The sequence below is a fragment of the Melanostigma gelatinosum genome, assembly GCF_949748355.1.
Source record: "Melanostigma gelatinosum genome assembly, chromosome: 13".
Classification (NCBI taxonomy): Eukaryota; Metazoa; Chordata; class Actinopteri; order Perciformes; family Zoarcidae; genus Melanostigma; species Melanostigma gelatinosum.
In genome coordinates this window covers 14215499-14239626 of record NC_136646.1, presented here as the reverse complement: position 1 = coordinate 14239626, position 24128 = coordinate 14215499, and the positions used below count along the sequence as shown (strand labels likewise).

General features: G+C 43.6%; 2 protein-coding genes across 2 annotated transcripts in view; both read right to left on the bottom strand.

The window, feature by feature from the left end:
• The window catches only part of map3k3 (mitogen-activated protein kinase kinase kinase 3), a 15009-nt gene extending 2904 nt beyond the window's left edge, over positions 1-12105 (bottom strand). Inside the window, exons 1-16 of the mRNA XM_079281091.1 lie at positions 11035-12105; positions 8098-8179; positions 7433-7554; positions 5991-6031; positions 5428-5527; positions 5169-5282; positions 4839-4959; positions 4123-4256; positions 3635-3708; positions 3381-3448; positions 3008-3103; positions 2712-2873; positions 2320-2468; positions 1168-1299; positions 269-398; positions 1-155 (exon numbers count right to left, since the gene is read on the bottom strand). The exon at positions 1-155 is cut by the window's left edge and continues 23 nt beyond it. Coding sequence (XP_079137217.1) covers positions 1-155; positions 269-398; positions 1168-1299; positions 2320-2468; positions 2712-2873; positions 3008-3103; positions 3381-3448; positions 3635-3708; positions 4123-4256; positions 4839-4959; positions 5169-5282; positions 5428-5527; positions 5991-6031; positions 7433-7554; positions 8098-8101 — 1602 coding nt within the window. The 5' untranslated portion in view covers positions 8102-8179; positions 11035-12105. The remainder of the gene's footprint in view (positions 156-268; positions 399-1167; positions 1300-2319; positions 2469-2711; positions 2874-3007; positions 3104-3380; positions 3449-3634; positions 3709-4122; positions 4257-4838; positions 4960-5168; positions 5283-5427; positions 5528-5990; positions 6032-7432; positions 7555-8097; positions 8180-11034) is intronic.
• A 1189-nt stretch (positions 12106-13294) lies between these two features.
• Positions 13295-23746, bottom strand: limd2 (LIM domain containing 2). Its single transcript, XM_079281101.1, has 4 exons — positions 23593-23746; positions 16482-16526; positions 16195-16331; positions 13295-16089 (listed from the first exon to the last, which is right to left on the bottom strand). The coding sequence occupies exons 1-4, from the start codon at positions 23593-23595 to the stop codon at positions 15930-15932; spliced, it is 345 nt and encodes a 114-aa protein (XP_079137227.1). The 5' UTR covers positions 23596-23746; the 3' UTR covers positions 13295-15929.
• Between the last annotated feature and the right edge of the window lie 382 nt (positions 23747-24128).

Below are 24128 nucleotides of genomic sequence, written 5' to 3'. Positions count from 1 at the left end.
GCCCTCTCCACTGATCACCTCCGGGCTCATCCAGTAGGGGGTGCCAGTCACAGAGCGGATGCCGGTTCCAGACATGCAGATGGTCTGCAGCCTCTTGCTGGCACCGAAGTCCCCGAGCTTCACGTTGCCCGCTGAATCCCGCAGGATGTTGGCACCTGAGTTGACATGAAGCGTGTCAATATTTCAACTCACCGATGACCCAAACATCTCTATGTATTTAAACAGTGAACAGTGCAATGCTCAAGCCTCTGCGGTTGAACGGGACTACCTTTGATGTCTCTGTGTACGATCATGTTGCTGTGCAGATAGGACATGCCCTCCAGGATCTGTCTCGTGTACTTCCGGGTCACGTTTTCTGTCAGTGCCCCGTAGGCCTTCAGCTGGTCTTTGACTGAACCCTGACAGAGAAAAAAACACATGTGCTTTACACAACAACACACAGCCCACCAATCTACCGCATCACTGAAGGTCTGAAGCCCAGAACAGAGGGAGTGAAGTTAAAGTTATCTGGCACCTGAAATATTTGTGTTATGCATTCAAAGTATGGGCGATGTAATGTAAAGGGCCTTTAGTCCCAGAAAGGAACTCAAATAAAAAATATTGCATTTGTGTTGGTATCTTCAGGGATAAAGGCAAGTTAGACTGATGAAGGATCACTGTCTCTTTATCTCCCTTGTTTCTTAGACTGGAAAAAGTCCTGCGGTTGAAAATAAAAAAAGTATTTGACGATATAAACCTAAATTCAGGGGAAGTGATAGAGGAAACATGCCCCACCATACTTCTGAATTACATTACATTAATTTAGCAGACGCTTTTATCCAAAGCGACTCACAATTTAGATTCTATCTACACACCGTAGGCACAGCTATGGGAGCAATTTTGGGGTTAAGTGTCTTGCTCAAGGACACATCGACATGCGACGAGCAGAGCCGGGGATCGAACCGCCGATCCTCTGATTGAAGGACGGCCCTGCTCTCCACTTAGCCACAGTCGCCAATGAACACTTCCTAAATCACCAACTTTATAGCAAATCAAAATGTTCAGTCACGAGAACTGATTGTTGTACTTTGCCCTCCTTGTGTCTTATGTGACTCATGCAATTGGACCGATCACAAAGACTGAGGTTACGGAACTGAAGCTGTGACGTTGAAAGTCGCTGGGACTCACCCCCGGCATGTACTCCATGAAAATAGTGAGAGTCTTCTCATTGTGGTCCCTCAGACAGCCGTAATACTGAACAATACGCTCGTGATGCAGATTCTTCAGCAGCTGGATTTCACACTCCAAAGCGCTGACCTCCTGTGCGGATAACAAAGAGAAGCAGGGAATTGACACACTGAGCACTCAAACAACCGCTCAGACATCAGATAAAAGCTGTCCTTTCTGAACAATGCGTCTCTGTTGATTTACTGTTTTCACACGTAAACAAAATGCGTTTTGTGGACACGGCGGAGCCACTGAGGCTCCGTCATATCTGTTACCACTGATGACAAACAAATGTGACGATAAACACAGCGATTTATGGCTGCATGTGAAGTCTGCCAAAAGCGAAACCTAAAAGCACGGAGCAAATGAACGCCGACAGCACAGTTCCCCAAAAAGAAGTTCCTGTGTTTACTTCGGAGAAGGAGGCCACGACATAGCGGGAGACAGTGGGCAGTAAAAGTGATCCCCGAGTCCCAGTTTAATAGAAACAAGTGACACAGGCTTGGGGGAGGGGTGCGAAGAGGTGATGGGAGGCCAAGGCAATGCTGACCCGCCACCGCTCCCCCCACAACACTCGGCTTCTTCCAGACACAGGAAGTGACAGTGCATGTTTTCTCTGTGGAAGACAGGAAAAGACATTGAAATTGCAAAGAGGGGGGGGGGGGGGGGAACCTCTTCACTACATTCCACTTCTTGAGTTCTGAATCTCTTTCCTGCAGAGTAATTCTTTTGTTTATGTGGCAGGGGATAAAATAAAGTGTGTGCGGCTTAACACGTGGCCTCAGACCACGGAACTTAAATAGCGGATTGATTCATCAAATGCTGAGTAATGCTAATTATCTACGTTCCAGCATGATGGACCGATTAATATGCACAACATATGAGGTCATTCTTTGTGCTTTTACAGTTGGGCAGTAGTGCAGAGTTGCAGATTTGTTATTAATCAACACACTGTGGTTTGGTTTTTCAAAAGACTGTAACGTCAACATCCATGACTGATATAAGTAAAGAGGAAATGACACTATTTCCTGACAAAAGCAGCAGACTAATTAATGTGCACCAAGAAGTAGCGACATGTCAGGAAAGCAGACTTTATCCGTGTTAGTGCCTCACCTTGCTGGTCTCAGGACTCTCAGGATCAAACTGGACCTGCTTGGCAGCCAGTTCCCTCCCAGTATCCACATCGTAACACAGGTAAACCCGACCAAACGCTCCCTGGCCCAGAAGCTTCCCCCGCCGCCACGTCATCGGAGCACTGGGGGCTGAGAAAAACACAAAAAAAAACAGCAATTCATGTGGTACAGTTTACAAAAGGTAAAGGTTTTTTCATCCTGCTAAAAGTAAATTCTGGTGGAAACCTTGATTACAAGACACAAGCATCTGTACCGGCCCTTGAACCCGGCGCAGTGTATCCGTTATTTATATCTCTTAAGAATTCAAGTCATCCTAAAAAGCGTATTTTCAAAAGGACATTTCGTGTCGAGTTATTGTCGATCAACACTCACACTTATGCGCGACAGAACGATCTTGGGGACGGAGCCTGCCGTGAGCGTCGACCAGCTGCCAGCTGCCCACGCTATCCTCGCTGCCATTGAGCGACCGGCGCGACGGCACCAGAGTGAACAGGTTCCCCTGGGGGCGACGGATCCGCGGGAACGTCCGACGGCCTGGAGGAGGAGGAGGAGGAGGGGGGCAGGAGAAAGGCGGGCTGAGGTTGAATGTCACATGACGAACAGGAGAGATTAAGAAGTGAGATCATGAGAAATAAGTCACATAGTTGATAAGATGCGGATCGTCTTACCTTCACTGTGGTCCTTGTGATGCAGGGAGACATGGTACCTACGAGGGAAGGTGCCTCCTTTCCCTGCTACCCTGTCATACACATGGTTTTCCCGGTCTGAAATACCCAAAGGTCAAAGGTCAGCAGGATTACTCTGTAATTCAAACAGACTAGTATTTGATGTTTTTGGTTGATATATGCATTGTTTAGTTTGTTGTGAACCCAAACTTTAACGCATCTCTCACAACTTGCAGCCAGTCTATAGAAATATTCCACCACGGCGTCCATGATGGTTTAAAGGAAGTTGATAAGAGGCTGTCACAATGCTTTGGCCCGTACGATGTGGGACATGGACGAGGTTGTTAGAAGGAGCTGTTCTTGTAGCTGCTCTCACCTGAGCACTCCTGGCGGTTATCAGGGTAACTCTTGGCTCTGTGCATGCGAGACTTCCTCAGTGAAGGGCTGTGAAAGAGAAGGAAGGAAGAAGAGTGAGAGATGTTGAGATACTTCATGTGGGTGTTGACATAAAACAGGTTGCAGTTGTTGTTTTTTTGTTATTTAGCAAACACCAATCATGGGAATGCAACGGAAATATAATCAAACATGTAATGCGTAGTGAGTTTCTGTCGGGCAGACTTTACTCCTCACCTGTCTGAGTTGCTGTCCAGAGACTGGCAGCTTCCAGAGACTGAGTTTTCGGCACTGCTCCAGGGATCCAGCACCTGTCAGGGGAAAATGGAAAATAAGCGGTGTGTATGCACATCTTCTTTGTGTACACACATTTCAGAAAGAAAAATCCATCCAAAAACAGAATTTATGTTTGAAAACTTTGGGAGCATGAGCCCATTTTTTTTCCTTTTTTATAAAACGGCTACGCTGGCAATGTGTAGTTGGACAACTCTCACAACTTACTGATGTTAAACCTTTTGCTCCCAAATTAGTTTCATTTCTTGGCACTTACCGTTCCTAAAAGATACTTTAATAACGTCAATAAGACTTCAATTAATGAGCAAAACAATTCAGAGATCAGAAAAGGTCTTGATTCGAACTTCAAGGACTCGTCATAAACAAACACATCATAAGATTTTTGTACTTTAAGGTGGATTTTCCCCATTACTAGTGAAGCAATGACTCACACACTGATCGCTGGTCTCAGGGATGAACTCCCCCTCACTGTTTATGCTGGTGTATGAACCTTGGCGAGCGATCCTCTGCTGGCGTTCGGGCACGTAACCAGGAGGCGGCGAGCTACGCCCCGTGTTCTGAGAACCTGGGATTAGACGGAAGTTATGAGCATAAAAGAAACATCAGACATGTGAGTAATAACAATAAAAAACAACAGGCCTGAGGTCATCGGTTGTGATGATAATATTGTTGGAAAAAATGCTTTCCATATTTCTTTTAAAATGGCCCTGTTCATGTGTATTGACAGAGAGCGGGCTTTAACATTCATGGCCCTCCTGCAGCCACTTCATCCTAAACCAGGCCACTGGTCCGCCACACTAATAGCATTCTGTAATCTGATTGGCTGCTGTCCAGTCTATCGTCTAGTGATGTTGAACAGGAAAAGGAAGTGGAGCCATTGCTAAAAGGGGAAGCCAAAGAAAGATCAGCCACACAGAGAGAGAGAGAGCGAGAGAGAGAACTAGACAGACGGGGAAATCAAGGTCGTAAAAAAGAAGTGGCGACAGCACGACGACGTGACAGCTACCCGTGACAGAATATTAACAAAACATTCATACGCTTCTGAGAAAAATACAAAGTCTAAATTTCCTCCTTTGAATCAGTGTGTGAACCGTTTTGTTCTGGATAAGACTACAGAGAAGTTTGAATGACAGTTGAAGATATGTACCAGTAGACAGGTGGCGCCCCCTGGGCTCGGAGGACTGGTACGCCGCGCTAACGTCTCCAGTGGACTGGGAGGACTTAATCCTCACCTGCTTACACGGAATGTGGTGGGAGGGGGAGGAGGCCTGCAGTTGGAACAAGGAAGGGAAGACAAGGTTAAAAGAAGGCTTTACCCGCACACTGAAACAACCGCTTCACGTCAGCAACCCAGCTAGTGTAATGTCACTGTAATGAGGAACTTTGATTTTGCACAACACCGCTGTACGGTGAAGAAATGCCAGTTGTGCAATGGTACGCTGCGAACGCACGCCCAATATGTTGGTGTGCGTCTCACATTGCTGTGCTCCTGAGTGAGCAGCAGGATCCTGATGCTCTTCATGTTGGAGCTTCGGTCCAGCAGGTCGATCGCCGTGTCCAGGTCATCCTGACCTCGCAGAGGGATGGACAACTACGAGGATACAAAAATCAATAATATATATATATATGAACAAACGCGTATCAAGATTCACAAGCATGCAAAGGCCAATTAGTCCATGAGACGGCTGATACAACGTGAATCAGCAACTTCTGTTGATGATCGATGCATCACTCACCTCATTGTTCATATAATGCAGGTCTAGCTGCTGGCCAAAGACAGTCGTGACTTTCTGCTGGACTTCCTCGAACTGCACAGGCCGTCCAAACACCAGAATCCTACACGTAAAGAAAGCAAAGAAATCACACAGAGACAGACAGATTATGAAAAGATCTGTACCGGCTGCTGAGGGAAACTGCTTTTGACTCTCATTCACATTTGTGCAAGCAAAACACACACGAGCGGCTGTTTGTAGTGCGTGCAGATTCCTCTAAGTACACCTTTGCATATTTGTGGTGTGCGCTGGCAGCCACAGGCTAACCACCATCTTTTCCTCCTCCATTCTCCAGCTCACATACCAGTCTGAAATAAGTGCTGCTGTGGAGTCTGAGATGTGCTCTCTCTCTTGAACTGGAACATGTGACAAGAACAGCATGCCTGAGTGAATGTGCTTACGTCTCGGTGTGAGTGTTCTCTCTTTCTCACTTGGGTAGAGGTAGAGAGATGTACACATGTATGCATGTAAATTGCCTACACAGATGCAACATGCATGAAAAAAAAAGGCCAAAAGGGAAAACTCACCTCCGCTCTCCTGAGAACTCAAACTTTATCCTGACATCGTCCTGAGAGCAAACAGAAACAGGGAGGTCAAAGCCGACAGGAGGAGTGCAGTTAGAAAGGCTGTGCTGATAACTAAAGGTACGTAAAGATGAAAAAGACTTGCACATGCACTGCCTTCACTTATTGGCCTTACACAAAGGTTGTTCGCTGGTAAAACATGTCATTCTGTACTTCCTCAATTGCTACATCATTTGTGAAAAAAACCCCACTTCCACAACTTAACTTATTGAGCTGGGAAAATGGTGGAGACTGTCCTTCCCAGGGGGACAATCTGTGGTTTTAAGCAAACACTACATTGCACACGAGTTGTCTGATTTGGCTATTCTCTGTGGCTGCAGGCCGCTGCGGTAAAAAGCGAGGGTGGGTGGGCGACTGGTCACACAGGCAGAATGTATTTATAGAGAAGAAGTTGAATATAACTGGATTTCATACATTTGCGGGTGGCGATCTTGGTAATATGTCTCTCATTATGCTAAATTAGCTAACTGGGTGGCCGAGGTAAAATACTAAGAAGCAAGAATATACTTGCATGGGCGAGATCCAATTACAGGTTTTTTTTTATTACAGCGGTGGTCCAAAATTAGAATTGTATGGTCGATTGAAGAAAAACACTATTTTGTTAGAATCCAAGGCCCTCCTGACTTCTAAATTTAGGGTAATTCATGCTAAACAGTAAACACTGTTAACTGCTTAATTTTGGAGCAAATATCAGCTTTAGTGTTTACTTTTCCCCCACAGTGATACAACTGTGTGCAAATGGATAGTGAGGATTCATGCATGGGACCAAGATGTTTGAGATACAGCTCACAATATAAGGCTATTGGATTGCAACTCCGTATTCTGACTTATAATAACAAATAACATTTCCACTATTTCTGGCTGTCAATCCTGGTTTGTGAGGACGACTTTGTACGAGCCGAAAGCTTCTAAGTAACAATAATGTCAGGAACTAAAGTGACATTTTTTTATCAACCTGACAAAATGACGTTCTTGTGGGAAGAAAAGAAAATGCAACACTGTAGCTTCTTTACATTCTAATAGAATGTAAAGAAGCTACAGTGTATAGAATGATTATATTGAAGTTATTCCTTTTTTAAATGTTTTAGACGAGTCACTAATCACTTTAAAAGAGCGATTATAGCTGATTTAACTTTTAAGATTGATCTTCTCATGTCACTCTCTTTATACAATGATATAAATTCATCCCCGTTTTATTGATATCTTACGAAATATTACTCCTCACTTTTCGTGCGTTTTTCCTGCAAAAGTCCAGCAGCATGAGTCTGTTTTCGCTTGTTACATGCGTACTGTCTTTTCAAAATAAACTTCCATCTTCACAGGAAACAACTGAGGTTTAATCTAAACCATCTTCTCAGATGTTAAGATGTACAGCTATACCGCACCTGTCTGTTGGGCCGGGCCGGCGTCTTGGGTTTGCTGCTGTCGTACGACAACACGGGCTGGCGGCGAGTCATCTGGAGGGCGACCAGGTCTTTCATGATAGAGTGGAGAGCCTGCCTCTCATCTGCAAAGTACAGCGGGTTGGGAAAAATACACAATTAAGAGTGCGGATTTCATAATGAATGCCCTTGGTGTGCGTGTGTATGACAGAAAAAAATAGCAAATTGAGCCCTTTGCACTCTGTTCTGCACGAAAAGGTGTGTGCAGAATATTAATCAGGCATTTTAAACTACATCCATATTGAGACTAATCCTGTGGCAGGGTATTAGAGGCAGGCAAGGACTGCAGTGTTTTTGATATGCCTATTCCCATGTTTGATCTCAGGGCAAGCTCTGCCTTGGCTGGACTAGCTCGGGAAGAGAAAATATTCTCCTTGTGTAGCTTGGACAGACATCACACAGCCCCGAGCAGCGGAGAGAACCAGACCCCCATCTACAGAACGCCGAAAACCAATCCTTCATTCGACAGCGTCTGGAGAAGCAGCTCGCACAGAGCTTGGCCTCAGGGATGGTGTTTGTTGCGAGTGTGTGTGTGTCTGTTTTTATCTCATGCTGTGAGGAAGCCATGCACTAAATGTCTGTCTGACATCAGAATTTAGAGGACTTACTCATCGTGGCGAGGTTTGCGTACGCGGCCTACAAACCAGTCTTCAGAAACTTGTCCGTGTTGTGCCAACCCACCCACACAGCCTGTAGTGATAAACACAGAAATCAATTAGTTAAAAAGAGAAAGCGTGGCACTGTTTTTGCTCATAATACTTTGCTTGGAGACAGAGCAGAAGGATGTGAGTCATAGAGTCAGACAGGAGATGACACAGGACAAAAGGTTATTAGCCAGTCTAACAAAACTTGTCAGTATGCAAGGATAAGTGCCTCAGCCAATAAAACATCACCTCGGTGGTGAACAGTACTTAGATGACAAAGTGGCTGCACCGCACTCTTATTATATATGGTATCTAGGTAATTACATTACATGGTTTTAATGTGACATCAATCAGAGAACCTATTATTCATGCACAGCACATAATTCCTTGCAGGCATGTAAAAAACATGAAACCTAAGCCTGCAGAATACATACCTAAAGCTTTGCCTGACTGAGTGAACCCTGAGTGAATGAGAAAGTGTGCAGTGTGTGCGTGTGTGTGTGTGTTGTGTGTTTTTGCCCGTGAGAAAGAAGAGACAATTGGAAACGGCTGAAATTCAAGCTGCACTGGCAGCAATCAGTCTGGCACAGTTCATACGGGAAGAATGTTTTCTACAGGGACTTTTTAAATATCTACCAGCTTTAAACCTCTTTGATTGCATGAGCTGCAAAAAAAACCAAAAGAAAAACATAACTCCGCTGTGTTATAGCTCCATTGTTGATGTGAACAGGGCAATATTACGAGGCATCAACAGCATTATAAACTGAGGCATTTCCTTCGATGGAGAGGGTTGCTCCAAAATTTGTCCCAATAAACCATTGGATTTGAACTAATCCAACAAATGAGAACTCCACTTAGTTTTCTCAATTAAAAAGTAAAGCAATTTTAGGTTACAGCATATGTTTTGAGTGCCAGGATAATAACTACATATTTGGTCTGACCATGAGCCATATACATATATATATATATATATATATATGGCCATATTGAGTCACTGCAAACAAGATTAGCCTCTCAGACTGCTCTAAGAAGTCACGGAATAGAGAGACATAAACCAGAGTCCACCGTTAACAAAGCAAGTGCCCACAAATATACTGCAGCAAATCCACCCATGCACATCAGATCGATCAGTAGGTGAGACCGGGATGAGCAGAGTCTGATGATGGGGCCCACAGAGGAGGTTGCAACCATCCCTGAGGGTCGATCTCTGCACAGTGGGGAAAGGCTGTCTGAGAAGAAAACATGGGCAGCATCGGTACCGGAGGGCAACTCATTGACTCTGTGGATTTCTGGGTAATAATCACCCACAGGAATGCCGGGCATGTCCGTCTGTGGTCGTCGGAGCGTTACCACGTTGCTTTCAAGCTTCCGCCGCTTTCATGTTCCCCTGCGCAACGGAGTCGTTGCCAAATACTGTTGTCCTTCAACCCCTTTGAGCTTCATGCTCGGGCCATATAATCGCCCCACTAGTTGTTGCTCGATGTACAGTCACTTGAGGACAGCCATTATTTCCTCTCTCTACCCACCACATGTTCTACAAAGAGAGCATTTAGATGCGCCGGATCTGGAGAGAACAGCTCAACTTGAGCACTTCAAGGGGTCGTTGAAAGTCAACAACACAACAACGAGCCTCTCTGTCCATTCCCTACTTCTCTTGATTTTAATTACCTCCCAGGTGGAATGTGGGGAATTCAACGGAGGAGGAGGCTGTGCTCTTCCACTCCGGTCAGCTGTGCCCTGCTTTATTTTCCTTGTATCACATTTCCAGGACTAGCAGGATTTACATGGATTTTCCTCCCCCCCTCCTCTCTGTCTGCTTTGAGAGGTGTTTAGTCTGAGGCCGTTTTTCCCAGCCACGACTCCTGCTCTGTCTCTGGCCGGTCATGCATCTGGACTAAGTGCTTCACAGCAAAAATCTCCTGGCCCGATGTCTCTCCTGTTTCAGGTGCACATGTGTTTTGGGTTTAGGGTAACTCACCGCATTTAAATATTGCAATCTCGACAAGTCGCTGGCACTTGCCTTGGCTGCAGTTTCAAATGCCCTTTGTAGTGTTTTAATGAACACACATGCATACAGATACTTTCAAATTTACATTTCAAAAGTCCATGAAGATAAAAATCCATCTGTGGTCCATACCTGCCGGTTATACAGGTGTCAACCACAAAAACTATACCATTGTATATAACAATCACATGTATTTATGCGCTGTGCTTCCCCTATAAACACAAAACAATCACATGAACACATCCAACAGTTCACAATCTAGTGTTACTGTGGCATATTTAAATTGATTCCCTTTTATGTAATAAGCAGATAACAGGTTTTTGTCGTCGTCTCCCTGCATTAGCAAGCTAGCTGCTTATACTCAATCATAGACTGTTGTGTAGTACTCATGCATGTGGAGCTGCATTCATGGAACATGGGAATAACTGGAACTGCACTTTGAAAAGACTAAAAGCAATGCCTCACTGCATGTACGGATTTTAACTTGTGCAAATGTGTTTGCTCCTTTAGTGCGTGGACAAACACTAAACAACAACTACATTAATGTTGTCAATATTTCCTGATGCGGTTGTATGTTTGTTTACAACAGTAATTGCAAACACAGCTGTCAAACAGGCCTCTTCAGGTACATGCATGATTACACCTGTAATTTAAAGTCTATACGTTTTTTACACTTAACAAAAAAGGACTTTTGTGAGTCATACATTTGAGAGTCTTGTACAGCACACATAGGCAAAATATATATTTTTCACGACAAGGAAACTATGTTATACTTTGTTCTTGTTACTGGGTTGCATTGAAAAGACCTCGCAGTACAATTTCACCCCACACGACCTGAATGCAGCACATTCCACTCAGTTTACACCTGTAATCCCTGTCACGTGCACAACCCTCACCTGTCGCCTTTGACGACCTCGGTCAGGACAAGACTTCTCCCGCGTGCAACCCAACCACGGTCACCGGTTTCTCGCGGCTGGGACGACGCAGTAGGTCCAGCCGTTGATCACGTCCCATCAGTCAAACCGACACACCGGGTAGCGCGTGAGTGGGGTCCCCATGGCGGGGCTGACCCCGCAAGGTAATTTGGTCTTTTTTAAAATGGAAAACAAACGGATAATGTCCAGGGAGTAAAAACACATCAGACAGCTGTGAGTGTTGCAGAGACAATATTCCGATGGAGGGAAAAACAAGCCTACATCAGGCTGCTCCAGATGTGTCCCGAAGATAAACCTCTGCTCCGCTCCAGCCGCGGGTCTTTGGAAAACTTAAATTTCCAAAACATTTTCACATTCGTCACACACACACACACACACACACACACGATACCAACGCTTTCAGGCTCGCATGTCGGGGACACAAAAACTACCAAACAAGGTGCAACAATAACCGTGTGGCCTGTATGAAATCCATTTATGAGTATGAACGATTTCCGTGATTTTGATCGCCTCTCTTCCTGCTAAGTTTGCAGATTTTCCTCCTCTGTGTTGCCAGGTTGGAGTCCAGAATAGTCCAGACTGCAGATATCTTTATTTTTGAATATAACTACGTCGCATACCAACTTGGATATGTTCATTAACATAAGCATATATGATGCACAAAGGCCTATTAAAAAAAAGTGCAATTTGATTTAGCGCAAAAACGGGCTAAAATGACGCAAGCAGAAAAAAACCCAATAAGTATAACGTTCCTATTATGCACTTAACCTCGCAGAGCTTCTGGTTCCTATATTCATGTGAGAGACAAACTGACTTTAATGTCTTTTCTCAGAGTCAGCGAGTCAGTGAGGTTTTCACAACTTTACCCCCAAAACCAAAACAAAGTAAGAAACGCTCCTAATCTTCAACCGAGGACGTCAAACTTCCTGACAGAGAAAATATCGCCACCGGAACCCGCTTCTAAGCTTCCAACAAGTGGTGAAAACTGTCCTCCACAGCCGCGTCCATGTCCTCCAAGTGCTTCACTCTGCCGTCGTCCATAAGTGTGTACTAATAACATGGGCTTATTCTCAGGGGGATGTCTGGTTATAAACTATCTAAATAAAAGCCGTGCAGTTGCCGGACGCGCGCTGTTGTTTCTGCAGGCGCGCGCACAATGTGGGGGAAGGACTAGCTGTGACGCGTTTCTGTGCTGCCTTCAAAGCTGTTAGTAAAATCGTGGTTTTAAATGTGCACTTAAACACAGGTTTTTGCCTCTTAATTGATGCAGAAAAGTGGTGGAGAAAGAAGTCAGATCACTCACTTTAGTAAAAGTACAAATACCACAGAGTAGGAATACTGTTACAAGTAGTAGACCTGTGTTAGCGTCAACATATAATACAAGTACCAAAAGTAATATTCATTATGCATCACATTTCAGAATAATATATTGGATTATAACTATTGATGCATTAATGTGTACATCACGTTCATTTTGCAGTTGGTAAAGGCAGAGCTAATTTTATATACTGATGGGTTGCTCAATCTATAATATCATATTTGTTGATTATATTTTGTATTAATCTGTAAAGTAGTAGTAGTTGCGATAATAAAGGCCTCTGAAATGTAGTGGAGTATAGGTATAAAGTAGGATTCAAAAAGTCCCTCAAAATCATTGGTTAAGCAGTCTGTCTCTGGGGAAAAAGCTACAAGTACCTGTGACTGATGCATATCATTCGATTATTATTACTCGTTAATGAATGTAAAAGCAGGATTTTACTGTAGTAGTTGGAGTTCATTGTGAACGATTTAGTATAGGACTGCAAGCAATGATTGTTTTCATTAGGGATTAATCTTCAGACTATTTTTGTCATTAAATCGATTGATTGGTTGGTAAACAATTCATAAAATAGTGAGCAATGCTGTCACAATTACCCAGAGATCAAAGTGACACCAATGTTTGTTTATTAGAAATAAACTTAAATCATTCAACAGAAAAGCAGCAAGTCCTCTGATTTGTGAAACTGTAACCATCTTAATTTGTAAAGTAATAAATAACTTAAGCCGTCAAATAATATTTCCCTCTGAATTGTAGTGGAGTAGAAGTAGAAATACACAGATAGTAATGTAACCATGCAAGAACTAAACATTTTGATATCCTTGAGGAAAGACATTCATTAATCTCCAGTGAATTCAAGGATTCCGCTATCTTAACATCAATAAACACACTAAAGCCACTGCATTAAATCAACACCAGCGGTTTATTTTTTTCTCCAAAAGCATGTAAAAAACAAAAAGAAAGAAAATGCACAAAATGATTGTGTATATTGGCATAGAAAGGGGGGGGGGGCGCTTACATTTCAAAATGTTACACTTCCATACCACAACTAAGCAACAGAGAGAGAGAAGGGAGAATAGAGGAGAACGAGTTCAAGCTTCCTTTGCTGTAAGGCCACCTCAATCCACAGGTCATGTCTGTACAGAATACATTTTTCAAAGACGCATACACTTACGACGTCTCGATGACAACAGCATTGAAAAGTAAGTCCACGTCAAGATAAGCACAACAAATGAAATGACTCACGGGTTTGAACATTTACGACGTCACACTGCAATCATTCACCCGAGCCTCTCGGCACCAGCGTCTAGCGTACCTCGTCTGCTCCCGTTTCACTTACAAGTTGCAATTCACAGATTCTGCAGCTGTACCTTGGCGAACTGCTTACGGAGAAGGACAAAGACAGCATTTCTTGATACAATACTCTTGGTTTTAAAGCATATTTCTCAGGGATTTAGAGGATGATTTTGAAAAAGGAAAAAAAATATATACAATGTACACAGAGTTAAAATTATTTTTTTGTGGATAAAAAGTGGTTAGATAGGAAAAAAAATGTCTGCTGGTTGAGTAAAGTAATCCTATGTTAAAAAGTGGGGCTCTAAACTAAGCAGGTCTTGTCTTGAAAAGGCATAATCAGGAGATGTCTTTGTTGGGATCTGTGCACTCAAAAGGACTTGTTTGATAAGTTCAGCTATTTGTTTCTAAGGCTTCTCTTTAAAAGCACTTATCCATCTGTTCAAGTTCAGCTTTCTCTTCTGCACAGCATGAGTAAACCTTTGTGTCATTCAAGTGTCAGTCAAGTGTCCGTGGTATTCAGACATTTACTAAAACGAGATATTTGAATGGCTTTAGACTCATTCTTTGAATAGACTGAAATATAGATGTGGAGATATTGTCTTAGGTGTTGGAATAAAACAAAAGAAAAGTGTCTGGAGTGCAGTATCTGCACTGCGGACCGAGGCAACCTATTCAAAAACTTTGAATAAAAGGCTATGTTGAGTTCAGGGGCGACTAGCTTTTTCTTTCTCTCACACTAAACACTACTGTCACACGTTGTCCAGCAGGGGGTGCTCTGCACCAGGGTTGCTTTTTTTGCATGCAGCATGCAGGAGCACAACAGGGGGACCAATACAGTGACAAACCCTCCCTCAGCAAACCTGCTGCAAGTTCAATATTAATAAGAAATAGGTCCAGGTGCTAAGATGCATTGAGCTAATAAGACAGGAGATGAGAACAAGAAGGCATTCATGTATAAAGGAAACCTGTCCACGCTTACAGGATGGGACTGGGGGGGATGGATATTCAAGACACTGATTGGATCCGTCTACGTCCCCCCCCCCCAAAAAAAAGACTGTCCAGCTATATGAACACTCAAATACAGCAGGGAAAAAAATCACCACAAGACGACCGAACAACTGACAACTGACAATGTTAAAGGACAAGGCCTCAGGTTCCCTGTGTTTATCTCGTCTGGTGATCGTGTGTGGTCATATGTGCAAAGACTAGAGTACAGTACGGTGGGGGAATGTTCACTAATCACAAACTACAGCTCTACGTACAGATAGTATACAAAACACAATCTGAGGATTTCATTAAAATGTCAACCATCAATAAAAGCCCGGAGGTATCCACTTATGCCGAGACATCAAATCCAAACTCAAGTGCTTCTAAAAACCTTTAAAAAGTGAGTCGCTATGCATCAAATGAAACGAGTCAGTCACAACACAAACAGATCAATACAGTCATAAGATAAGGCTATTAACACCCAGTTATCCCAACATGCAAGGATACGACTCACAGTGGTCAATAAAATAGGAACATACCGTGGGATGAAGCGGACAATAATTAAACTCAACACAAAAATAAAAACACGAGAGGTGAGCTGTTGCCGTTTTTTTTTTTTTACAGTACTCTGTACCCTGTTTGTTCCTCAAATATACGAAACCTAACAAACCGACAGAACTGTCTGACAGCAAAGTCACAATACCGAGGACTGTTATTCTGATGTGTGTTGTGTTGCTAGAGTGAGTGAAACGATGTAATGCCATCTCTTAAATCCTGAGTGTATGCTCTACTGCCAAACACGGATGCTCTGTAACCCCTCTGATATGTGTGCCTGAGCATACGGGTTACTTATTTAACACAAATAAAAGGGTGCAAATTATTAAAAAGAATCAAAAAGAAAAAATGTGACAATATTATTATTACACTCCCCATAACAGAGAAGGCTTTTGGTCACAATCAACTACCAATTCCAAACAGGAAATTGGAAAATAAAATGAAGAAAACACAATTAAATTGAACCCAAAATATATCCACAAAAATCATATTTTTTTTTGTAAGTGGTATGGATCATGCCAGTCATTTCCACGCTGTTTGTTTGTGCATGTATCTGTTCTGATGGCGTTTAAATAGCGAGTGAGCGCGTGGGAGATTAAAACAGTGCCTCAGCACATGAGGCGCGTGTTCGTCGTGATGTGTCGGAGGTGTTAGGGGGAGGAAAAGAAAGAGGCATGGCGGGGATGGGACACGGGCGGGATTATGCCGTCTTCGTTATATTCTCTGACTCCTTGGAGGTCCAGAGCTCTTTGTGCTGTTTGCGCCCGAAGCCCTCGTCGTAGTTGCCTTTGCTTTTGAACAGCTGCTGAAAGTGGGGTTTACAGTAAAATTCACCTTGGAGAGCTGCAAAGGTGCCAAGGCTGCAGGTGGGAGGGAGAGAGAGAGAGAGGGGAATGAAGCAGTTATATACAAACCAAAAAGGAGAAAGTCAAGTACACACAGAGGAAAACAATGCAGATAGTCACCTGAGTTTGGCGTTGCAGTGCTTGCAGCAGAAGCATGATGAATGGAAGACCAAGTTGTTGGCAACCAATCTCTCCATCGGGTAGACCGTTTTCTCACATGATGAACACACTTCCTTTTGGGTCTTAAAGCTGAAGGACTGAGCACATGAACATACAGGTTTGTTACAGAGGGCTATGATCCTCCGAGATGAAAGCTGGCGTTTACAAAAAGACACAAAGAATGCAGGAAAAGACGTCCTTTGGTCTTTGTTGAGATCTAAAGGACGAGAAAGAAAAGACATATTTACCTTAGATCGCTGGACAGGTTTCTCTTCAGTGGTGTTCCTGGTGTCCTGGATAAGAAAAGAAAAGAACTTTGAAGCAAATGTAGTCACATTGTGTGTAACGACTCCTGTTGTGCTCTAAATTGGCAACAACAGATATTCGGTGAAATCACAGTCGAGTCCTTTGAGATTACAAGCAACTGACGTCACACGGGTGGAAGAATGTGTTCTTCACTGTCCTCTTATTACCTTTACCAGTGTGTCGTATCGTCAAGCCCATCCCCCCCCTCGTTCTATTTGCGCCATCTGTCTCTTTGCATCCCCGGGAGAGGATCAGGTGCCTTCTGTCTGCTCATGTGAGCCGAGCTGTGGGGCGCTCTACATGGGGCTGCCGTCAACATAGCGGAACAGCCTCCGAACCAGACATCCAGTTCGGAAACTTCACCAGAAAACATCACACCGAGTCTCTTACAAATGGTGGGAGACTACAACACGACAGTATTCCTCTTTCTAACTTTGTCATCCATAAATGTACTGAGGCATTTCTTGCACAATTTTGTAGGTGTACTCTTTAATGATCCGGCTGCCATTGTAACATATGTCACCACATTTCCCTGCACGTTGTGGCCCCCCGAGGCGCTCCGATGGTTGCGGTTGCACCATCTCAAGCCGGAGGAAGTTGCTCAGTGGTAATGACTGTGTCTGCCTACTCGAGTGCACAGCAACGAGCGCGGCGGGCACATCTTTAAGCAGCGCTAACAGGTAGTTCAAGCGGATAATTATCAGACAGAGAGACATTCAGACGGTTACACAGTAACTGCCACGGGGGGAAAAAGCGAGTGTGCGGGGAAGAAGGGCAGCCTCTGTTTAGGCGAGGGGGGAAAAGTCCACTGCAGACTTTGCTAAAGCCCCGTTATGTAAGGCAGTTTGGCTGGAGCTGGAGGAAGTGGTGGAGGTGGAGTGGGGGGTCAGAGTTGCAAAGAGAAGGAGATCTTTGGTATCATAAGAGAACTGCTGATTCTCACCTTTTTTTTTTTTCAAAGTCCATTACTCTTTGACTTGCAAAATATCTTGCTTTGTAGACAGAATACACCAAGAGTCCACGACCACAGTGATGGAAATGACTGGAAATGGTGAATGTGCAGCCATCTTCCTCATAAAGAGGTTGAGATAAAGTGTGTTTCACTTCTTTCTTTCTTTTTTTTTTTTACTTGAAGAAATGTAATCACAGTATCTGTAGTTAGGATATCTAAATGTAACTTAGTACATTTCCCAGACAATGACAGAGAAGCTGGGTGTCTGTTTTGGCTAGTTTAGCTAATTTACTTCTACTTCATAATGACCAAAAAACGATGTCACCGATTGGTGTGTGTGTATATTCAGGCCTGTATCCGAAACTTTTGTTTAACTTGCCATGAAAAATGACATTCAAAAGAAGGGTATAGTTATGAATACATTGGAGCTCAGTGTACAGACATCCTCTGTTCAGTGTGCATTAAGCACACGACTAATGCTGACAAAGACCTATACACATGCATACAAAGACCAACACAACCAGAGATCAGTTGACAAATGCATATCGTCTCAAGTTATATGGATACTTTTACCCTTTTAATTTCATGCAGCACTTAACAGAGCAGGAAAAAGCAGCGAGGCTGTTTTCTGCACTTACGGGAAACGCATGACGTGCTTTTGAAGCGATGGGCTCATTAAGTGAGGCCACGCAGCTTCCTGTCGATGCAATCACATCCCAACCGTCTCCTCTCCGTCCCAGACTCCTCTTGAGCTCAGTTCAATGCGCTGAGGCTAAGCTAGCAGGTTTGCTCACACGTTGCCGGTTAGACTGCATGCAAGACCACTTCCTGTTGCAGCAGCAGCGCTGAGGAGCCGACATGGTTTTGATCTCCTCGATGTTATCCAACACTTCGAATGTGTAAAGTTCTCACAGAACATTTGTAGGAGAGGTTTGTGTCAGCGGGAGGCTGTAAGAACAGTAAAATCTGGTAAATATTAGGCTTCATTTGTACATGTGAAATCATGAACTTAATGCAGCCAAAAAAGGAAAGCTGATCTGAGTGAAGGCAAAGTATCGCCAGTGTTGTGTTTTCCTTTTTTTTGTGGCAAAAACAACGCAGCAAGATTAGTTACCATGTTAGGGGGTAGGCATGCATTCCGAACATACACAGGCCTCCCGGAAGAATTCAGATGAGCTTGTGCCATCTTGTCTTCTTTTACCTTATATGTGCATGAGTCTCAATTGCCACCAATCAGCTCGAATGTGGCAGGAAGTTGATGTGACACATCTGGCTTCCTCCGTCTTGCAGAGTCCCAGTGAGGGAAGCAGCTGAAGTCCTCCCCGACTCTCATCCCAATAAATGACAGATGCTGACGACTACCAGTTCTGTACGGATGCTTTAGCTGCAGAGTGAATAAACTACAAGAGAGGCACACAACTCACAGATTAGCTCTAGAGTCCTGACTGGCTCATAAAAGAGACAGAGGAGAACCAAATACGTGGAGGGGCTGGAAATGACCACAGAACAAGGTGTTCAATGTAAACGTAAATAAAGAGGCTTTGTCGTGTAGTTAATTAGATATCTGCTCAGCCAAACACTGTTTCAACTGTGAAGCAATTTGACATACCAGTGTGCGAGAAGCCGGCGGCAGCTGGAGAGTTGCGTCTTTCCGAAAACAAAGAACACTTTCACACAAGTGGTGAAATCTTCTCGCGACAAAAGTTCAACTCTTTACCTCACAGATCCCTTGCTTAAATCCCCCCCCCTTCCTACCGCCTCACTTTCCGGCGTCTTTGCTCGCTCCGCGGCCATCTTTGAACTCCGCCGTCATTTTGATCTCAACTACACACCTTTCACAGCTGGTGAACAGCTATTCCTTGAAGAACTTGTCCCTTAGTGAGCTTGAAGGACCAGTTCGGGTTTAGCCTTTTTCGTGTCAAACATTCACAGCATTACTGTCACAAACCCCACTGCCTTCTGCCCCCCGGAGGCCGCAGACCACCCACATGACTGGGGAGCAAAATGTCAATAGGATGTAGGTAAGAAAGCAACCTCAAAAATAATGTGTGCAAGTCCTTCTCTGTTATGGAAAGTCAAACAGGTGGCAAACCAGTACAAACCAGAGCCGTGACTGTTTAGAGAGCTATCTGCTGACGTACATCACAGCCATTTAGAACCGTTACAACTCTGAAGAATATCACGAGGGCGAAAGGTCAACATGCCCACGAAGAGTTCAAATGGGAAGAAGTAACTCCTCTTTTTCCTGTTCCCAGTGCTGATTGACACAAGACAATTGGACAGATCTTCCCTGCTTCACACTCCATCATCTCTGAATTCACACTGTGGTGCAGCATTCACTGCAGCAGGCCCCTAGAAGGGCAGGCCGGCGCTATGTTAACAAATGTCTTATGTCATTAATCCAAAACGAGGCTCCCACTCTGTCTCTCGTCCCTTATTTTTAGAAACGTGATCATCGTTTGGGACTTCAAAACACAACCAAACAGTGCATCCATCAGGAAGCAATATTTTCCAGTCCAGTACTAGCAACATAAACCATGTGTTAGTGCAATATAAAGTGAAATATTACACCTTTCTGGACCTGCAGGCCTGGGCACTGATCCCACAACTACATCAGCTGCTGCAGGTCAGACGTACAGGCTCGCCTTCAGCAGCTTTCCATCAATAACTCTGTCACATGAAGAGACGAAGCAGGTTATGTGGAAAAGATGCCTGGCAAGAAGAACGAAAAACCTCCAGCTCAAGATTGGGAGAGGATTCATAAAAAAACTCAAGTATTAGCTGAGGTTTTGACACTTGTGATGAAAGTTGGATGAAACATCCTTCAGAGTGCAGATGGAGGTTCACACCGGGTCTGCAGAGTGATCACATCGTCGGGGCGTTTGATCAGCCACTAGTTCTCTTCCCTTTTTCAGCTTCCTGTATGTGACGGGGCACTTTTCTCTGCTTGGAGGTACAGCGCATTGAGTGCATGTCTCGTTAGTCAGCTGACACAATGGGCAGACACTTTGTTTTTTCACTTCCCGTCTGGGGAGGCTGTACAGATCCGGATAAAACCGTTTAAGTGATATATCTAAATGTGTGTTCATGTTTATGTCTGTAAAGTGCTTCAAAATGGCTCAACTTCAAATGTCCAGTCAATACTATAAATATATTCAGATTATTACAGTAAACAGAGAGAAGCAGCTTCATCAATTAGTAGTCAGCAACTCGGAGAACCTTAAGTTCTGTCTAACTTTGTTAAAGAAGAAAGCCCTCCTCACATTGTGTGAAAAGAAGCTGCCCGAGGGCACAATTACAACTACCGGTACTCAGGTCCTCTCTCTACCATTTGTGTCAGAGATCTACCTAATACACCAATTAAAACATCTCGTAAAATCACATACTAATAATAAAGTCAGAAAGCCAAATTAAATGTTTATTCCAAAAGAACAAATGAATAAATCTCAGGTTTTTTTTTCTTAAACCAAAATGTTGTTCAAACCTGCAATGTTCATAAAAACGAATGGCTGGTGCCGGTAAGCTGCAGCAGCTGCTCGGTTTATATTTTCGTCTTAAAATTGCAAAGAAGGAAACCAGTGAAAGAATGTGTTGAAGACGTGGAGCCTGTGTTGACTTGAGAAAGCGAGGCTGCTGCTGCCGAAGGAAGAGAAGAAACAGCCTGAAGTGCTACTTCTGATCAGATGTTATCGCACGCTGGAGAACAGGGAGAGACATTTCACAACCAAATGCTCCTCCAGGACTGGAATTCAGGGAAACATGCCCCGTCCCGCCTTCAAAAAAAAAGAAGAAAATGCACATGCAAATATTTGCTTTGCGATCAAACTAAATTTACATCACACAGTGAAGGCCGCTTAACTGCGAGCTCAGATGTCGTCGACGAGGGACTCAACGTTTTAGACTTGTTTTCCTCCACCAAAGTCCTCCTTAAGTAGTTAGTTCCCAAAGATCAAAAGCAGATCATTGAAGTCACAAGTGAGTCGATTCCCACTGAGCTCTGCAGACTTCAAAATGTGGCTCCTCGGGTGGCTGCTGTTGACGGATGACACTGAGGGGAAACCCTACACGTCGAGTCTCTCTAACCGGTCTGCCCTGAGGTCCTTTCAAAACCAGATAGCCTGCATTGGAGCAGCGCTGAAAGCCACAGAGATGCTTTGCAATGTGAGAAGGTGCTTGTTGTTGCTGAAACTATTCACACAAATGATTTCAAGCAGCAGAGAGCTGCCGATACAAACATAATGCCAACAAATAGTATCACTGAAAAAGCCTTCAATCCCACAGAGAGACCTCTACACCTTTTAGAGGCCTGAGATAAGCTTTATGTTCCTTTTGCTCACACCATCACCCGGACTATAGTTCTCATTTTCAAAGTAACGCCTGACTGTGATACAGTAAATGATTGGAACAGTTAGTCTGACCGTTTTTAGCCTGCTGGCGACCCATTTAATACTGTTCTGCACATCTGACAGCAGGGAAAACAACATATGGCTCTTGTGACATGCCCAACAAATCAGGTTTGTGTGCCGTTAATGGTTACTGTTTGACAAAAGAGCATATGGTCAAACAAAGTAAATGGTATTAGTCCTCGCTGCCGCTTTGTACGACGTGCTTTGTCTAAATCTGCATGATTTGTTTTTTTCTTTTCTCTCTTAAATCCACCAGAATACTGACGGTAAGCAGCCGGCAGAGCAGCGTGTCAATCTGTGCCGTCAACTCTGACTAAAACTACAGTTAGCCAGACCCACACTGACAGTGGCAGGAAATGAAAATGACCGTATACTTACTTAAGCCTTCCCGCCATATGCCATGGCTATAATGACAGGCTGTTTGTGAATGTGGTTCCCTGGATGGATGCTAAGTGGTTTTACCAGACCTCAGAGTAGTTTGTAAACGACTCAACAACACTAACACAAGGCAACCGATTTGTATCAAAGAGGGAAACACGTGTTTTCTAACATGGGTTTTAAATATAATGATGAGGTTTATTCCACTCGCTCATCCATTTGGTGTTAGTCAGACGCTCAGCTGTAGGCGAGTTCATAAGCAGTATACCAGCACATTATACTGGGATAAAACCTGGATACGTTTTGGGGAAAACCTGCATATGCTAGCTGGAGGATCTGTGGCATGTAAAGACCTCGTTAAGGTTTCTGATCAGTGTGAACAAAGAGGAGTGGCTGAGAGAGATGACCAGGAACCTCATTAGTTATGAACATGTAGCTATATGGTGATGGGAATAACCAGGATTCACCATTTTCTCTCTAAAATGTTATATCGAAAATACAATTTAAAACCAGGATACAAATGTGAATGTCTCAATAATATAAATTTGGGTAAATCTTATGATCAGAGGGGTGCTGTAAACGTCCCACCTCCACCATAGATATAGCAACGGAATTTAAACCAAGTTTAACTAATACAAAAATTGGATTTCCACTTTAGTTTATGTGTCAATGTTCTTGAGGGTGCGTGGTGTTAAATCCCAATTACAGACTAATTCACTGTCTGTACTTGCTGTACTAAATACCTTAATGCAACACTGGAGAGGTTGGAACCAGTTACAACATGGATTTACAACAACAAAAACACACTAATCTGCTCCGGATTGGAATTTTAACTGCTGGTCGAACAAAACAAAAACATAAAAAATAACGTAACATGATATAAAACCACAGATCAATTTACAATCCGGCTAATAGGGGAGGGCAATTCATTTAATTATCCGTTATACATATGGCTCCACAAATTAGATGGAGTCTTTTTTTTGTTAAATGTATGATTCAGTGAGTTTAAATCCTCTTTGATGTTAATTAGCCAGCAAGCTAACTAACTAACAGACGTTAAAACACTGCTAGCTCCTGAGGAACACGACGGGGCGTTTAAATTATCCTCAATTTCAACACAAAAGCCTGCTTTGATACAACCAATATCTAAATAATGCATTTACACACAACAATCGGACCACATACAACCGGCCGGCTCCCGGTTAGCTAGCCCCGTTAGCCGGTGGACGGATATCATCACCTCATCACACACACAAAAAGAAGAGAGGAGAGGAGGGAGGCTGCAGACACTAACAGACGATTAAAACACACTCTCACCATCTGTGCTTCTTGTCTGCGACACGCTGGCCGATAAACGTCTGTTCACTCAGAGGCTGGAGGTTTGATATATTTGCTCTCTCATTCAGGTTTTCGAGGTTTTTGTTGTAGACGTTTTGTCCCCTAACCCGGTGAGTTTCTACCCTCCGCTTCGCCTCACGTCTCCGTTTTCAACAGAAGCGTTTTTTTCTTCTCCCTCGCAGGATGTCGCGCGCTATTGGTTCTCATCTGCTCATGGCGCATTCAGGGTCTGTCGGACAAATGATAACTAATAGTGGAAACAAGGATGTCGCTGTCAGGCTTTTATGTAAATATTACCCCTCCACACAACGAGCTCCAGTGCTGTACTACTAGCTTTTACATCAGGAAAAAAATAGTATTACTACAATGTAGAAATACGAGCATAAGTTCCGCATTCAAAGGTTTACTTTATACTAAAGTAATGGCATCAAAATATACTTATAGACCCAAACGTACTCATGGTGCACAAAGGCCTATTTCATGTGTATTAACTTACTGATGCATTAACTGGTACA

Coding starts and splice junctions, on each gene's coding strand:
- limd2 (XM_079281101.1), bottom strand. Junction 16,332..16,481: donor AACCTGTCCAGCGATCTAAG/GTAAATATGTCT, acceptor TCATGTGCTCAG/TCCTTCAGCTTTAAGACCCA. Junction 16,090..16,194: donor CACTGCAACGCCAAACTCAG/GTGACTATCTGC, acceptor TCCCACCTGCAG/CCTTGGCACCTTTGCAGCTC.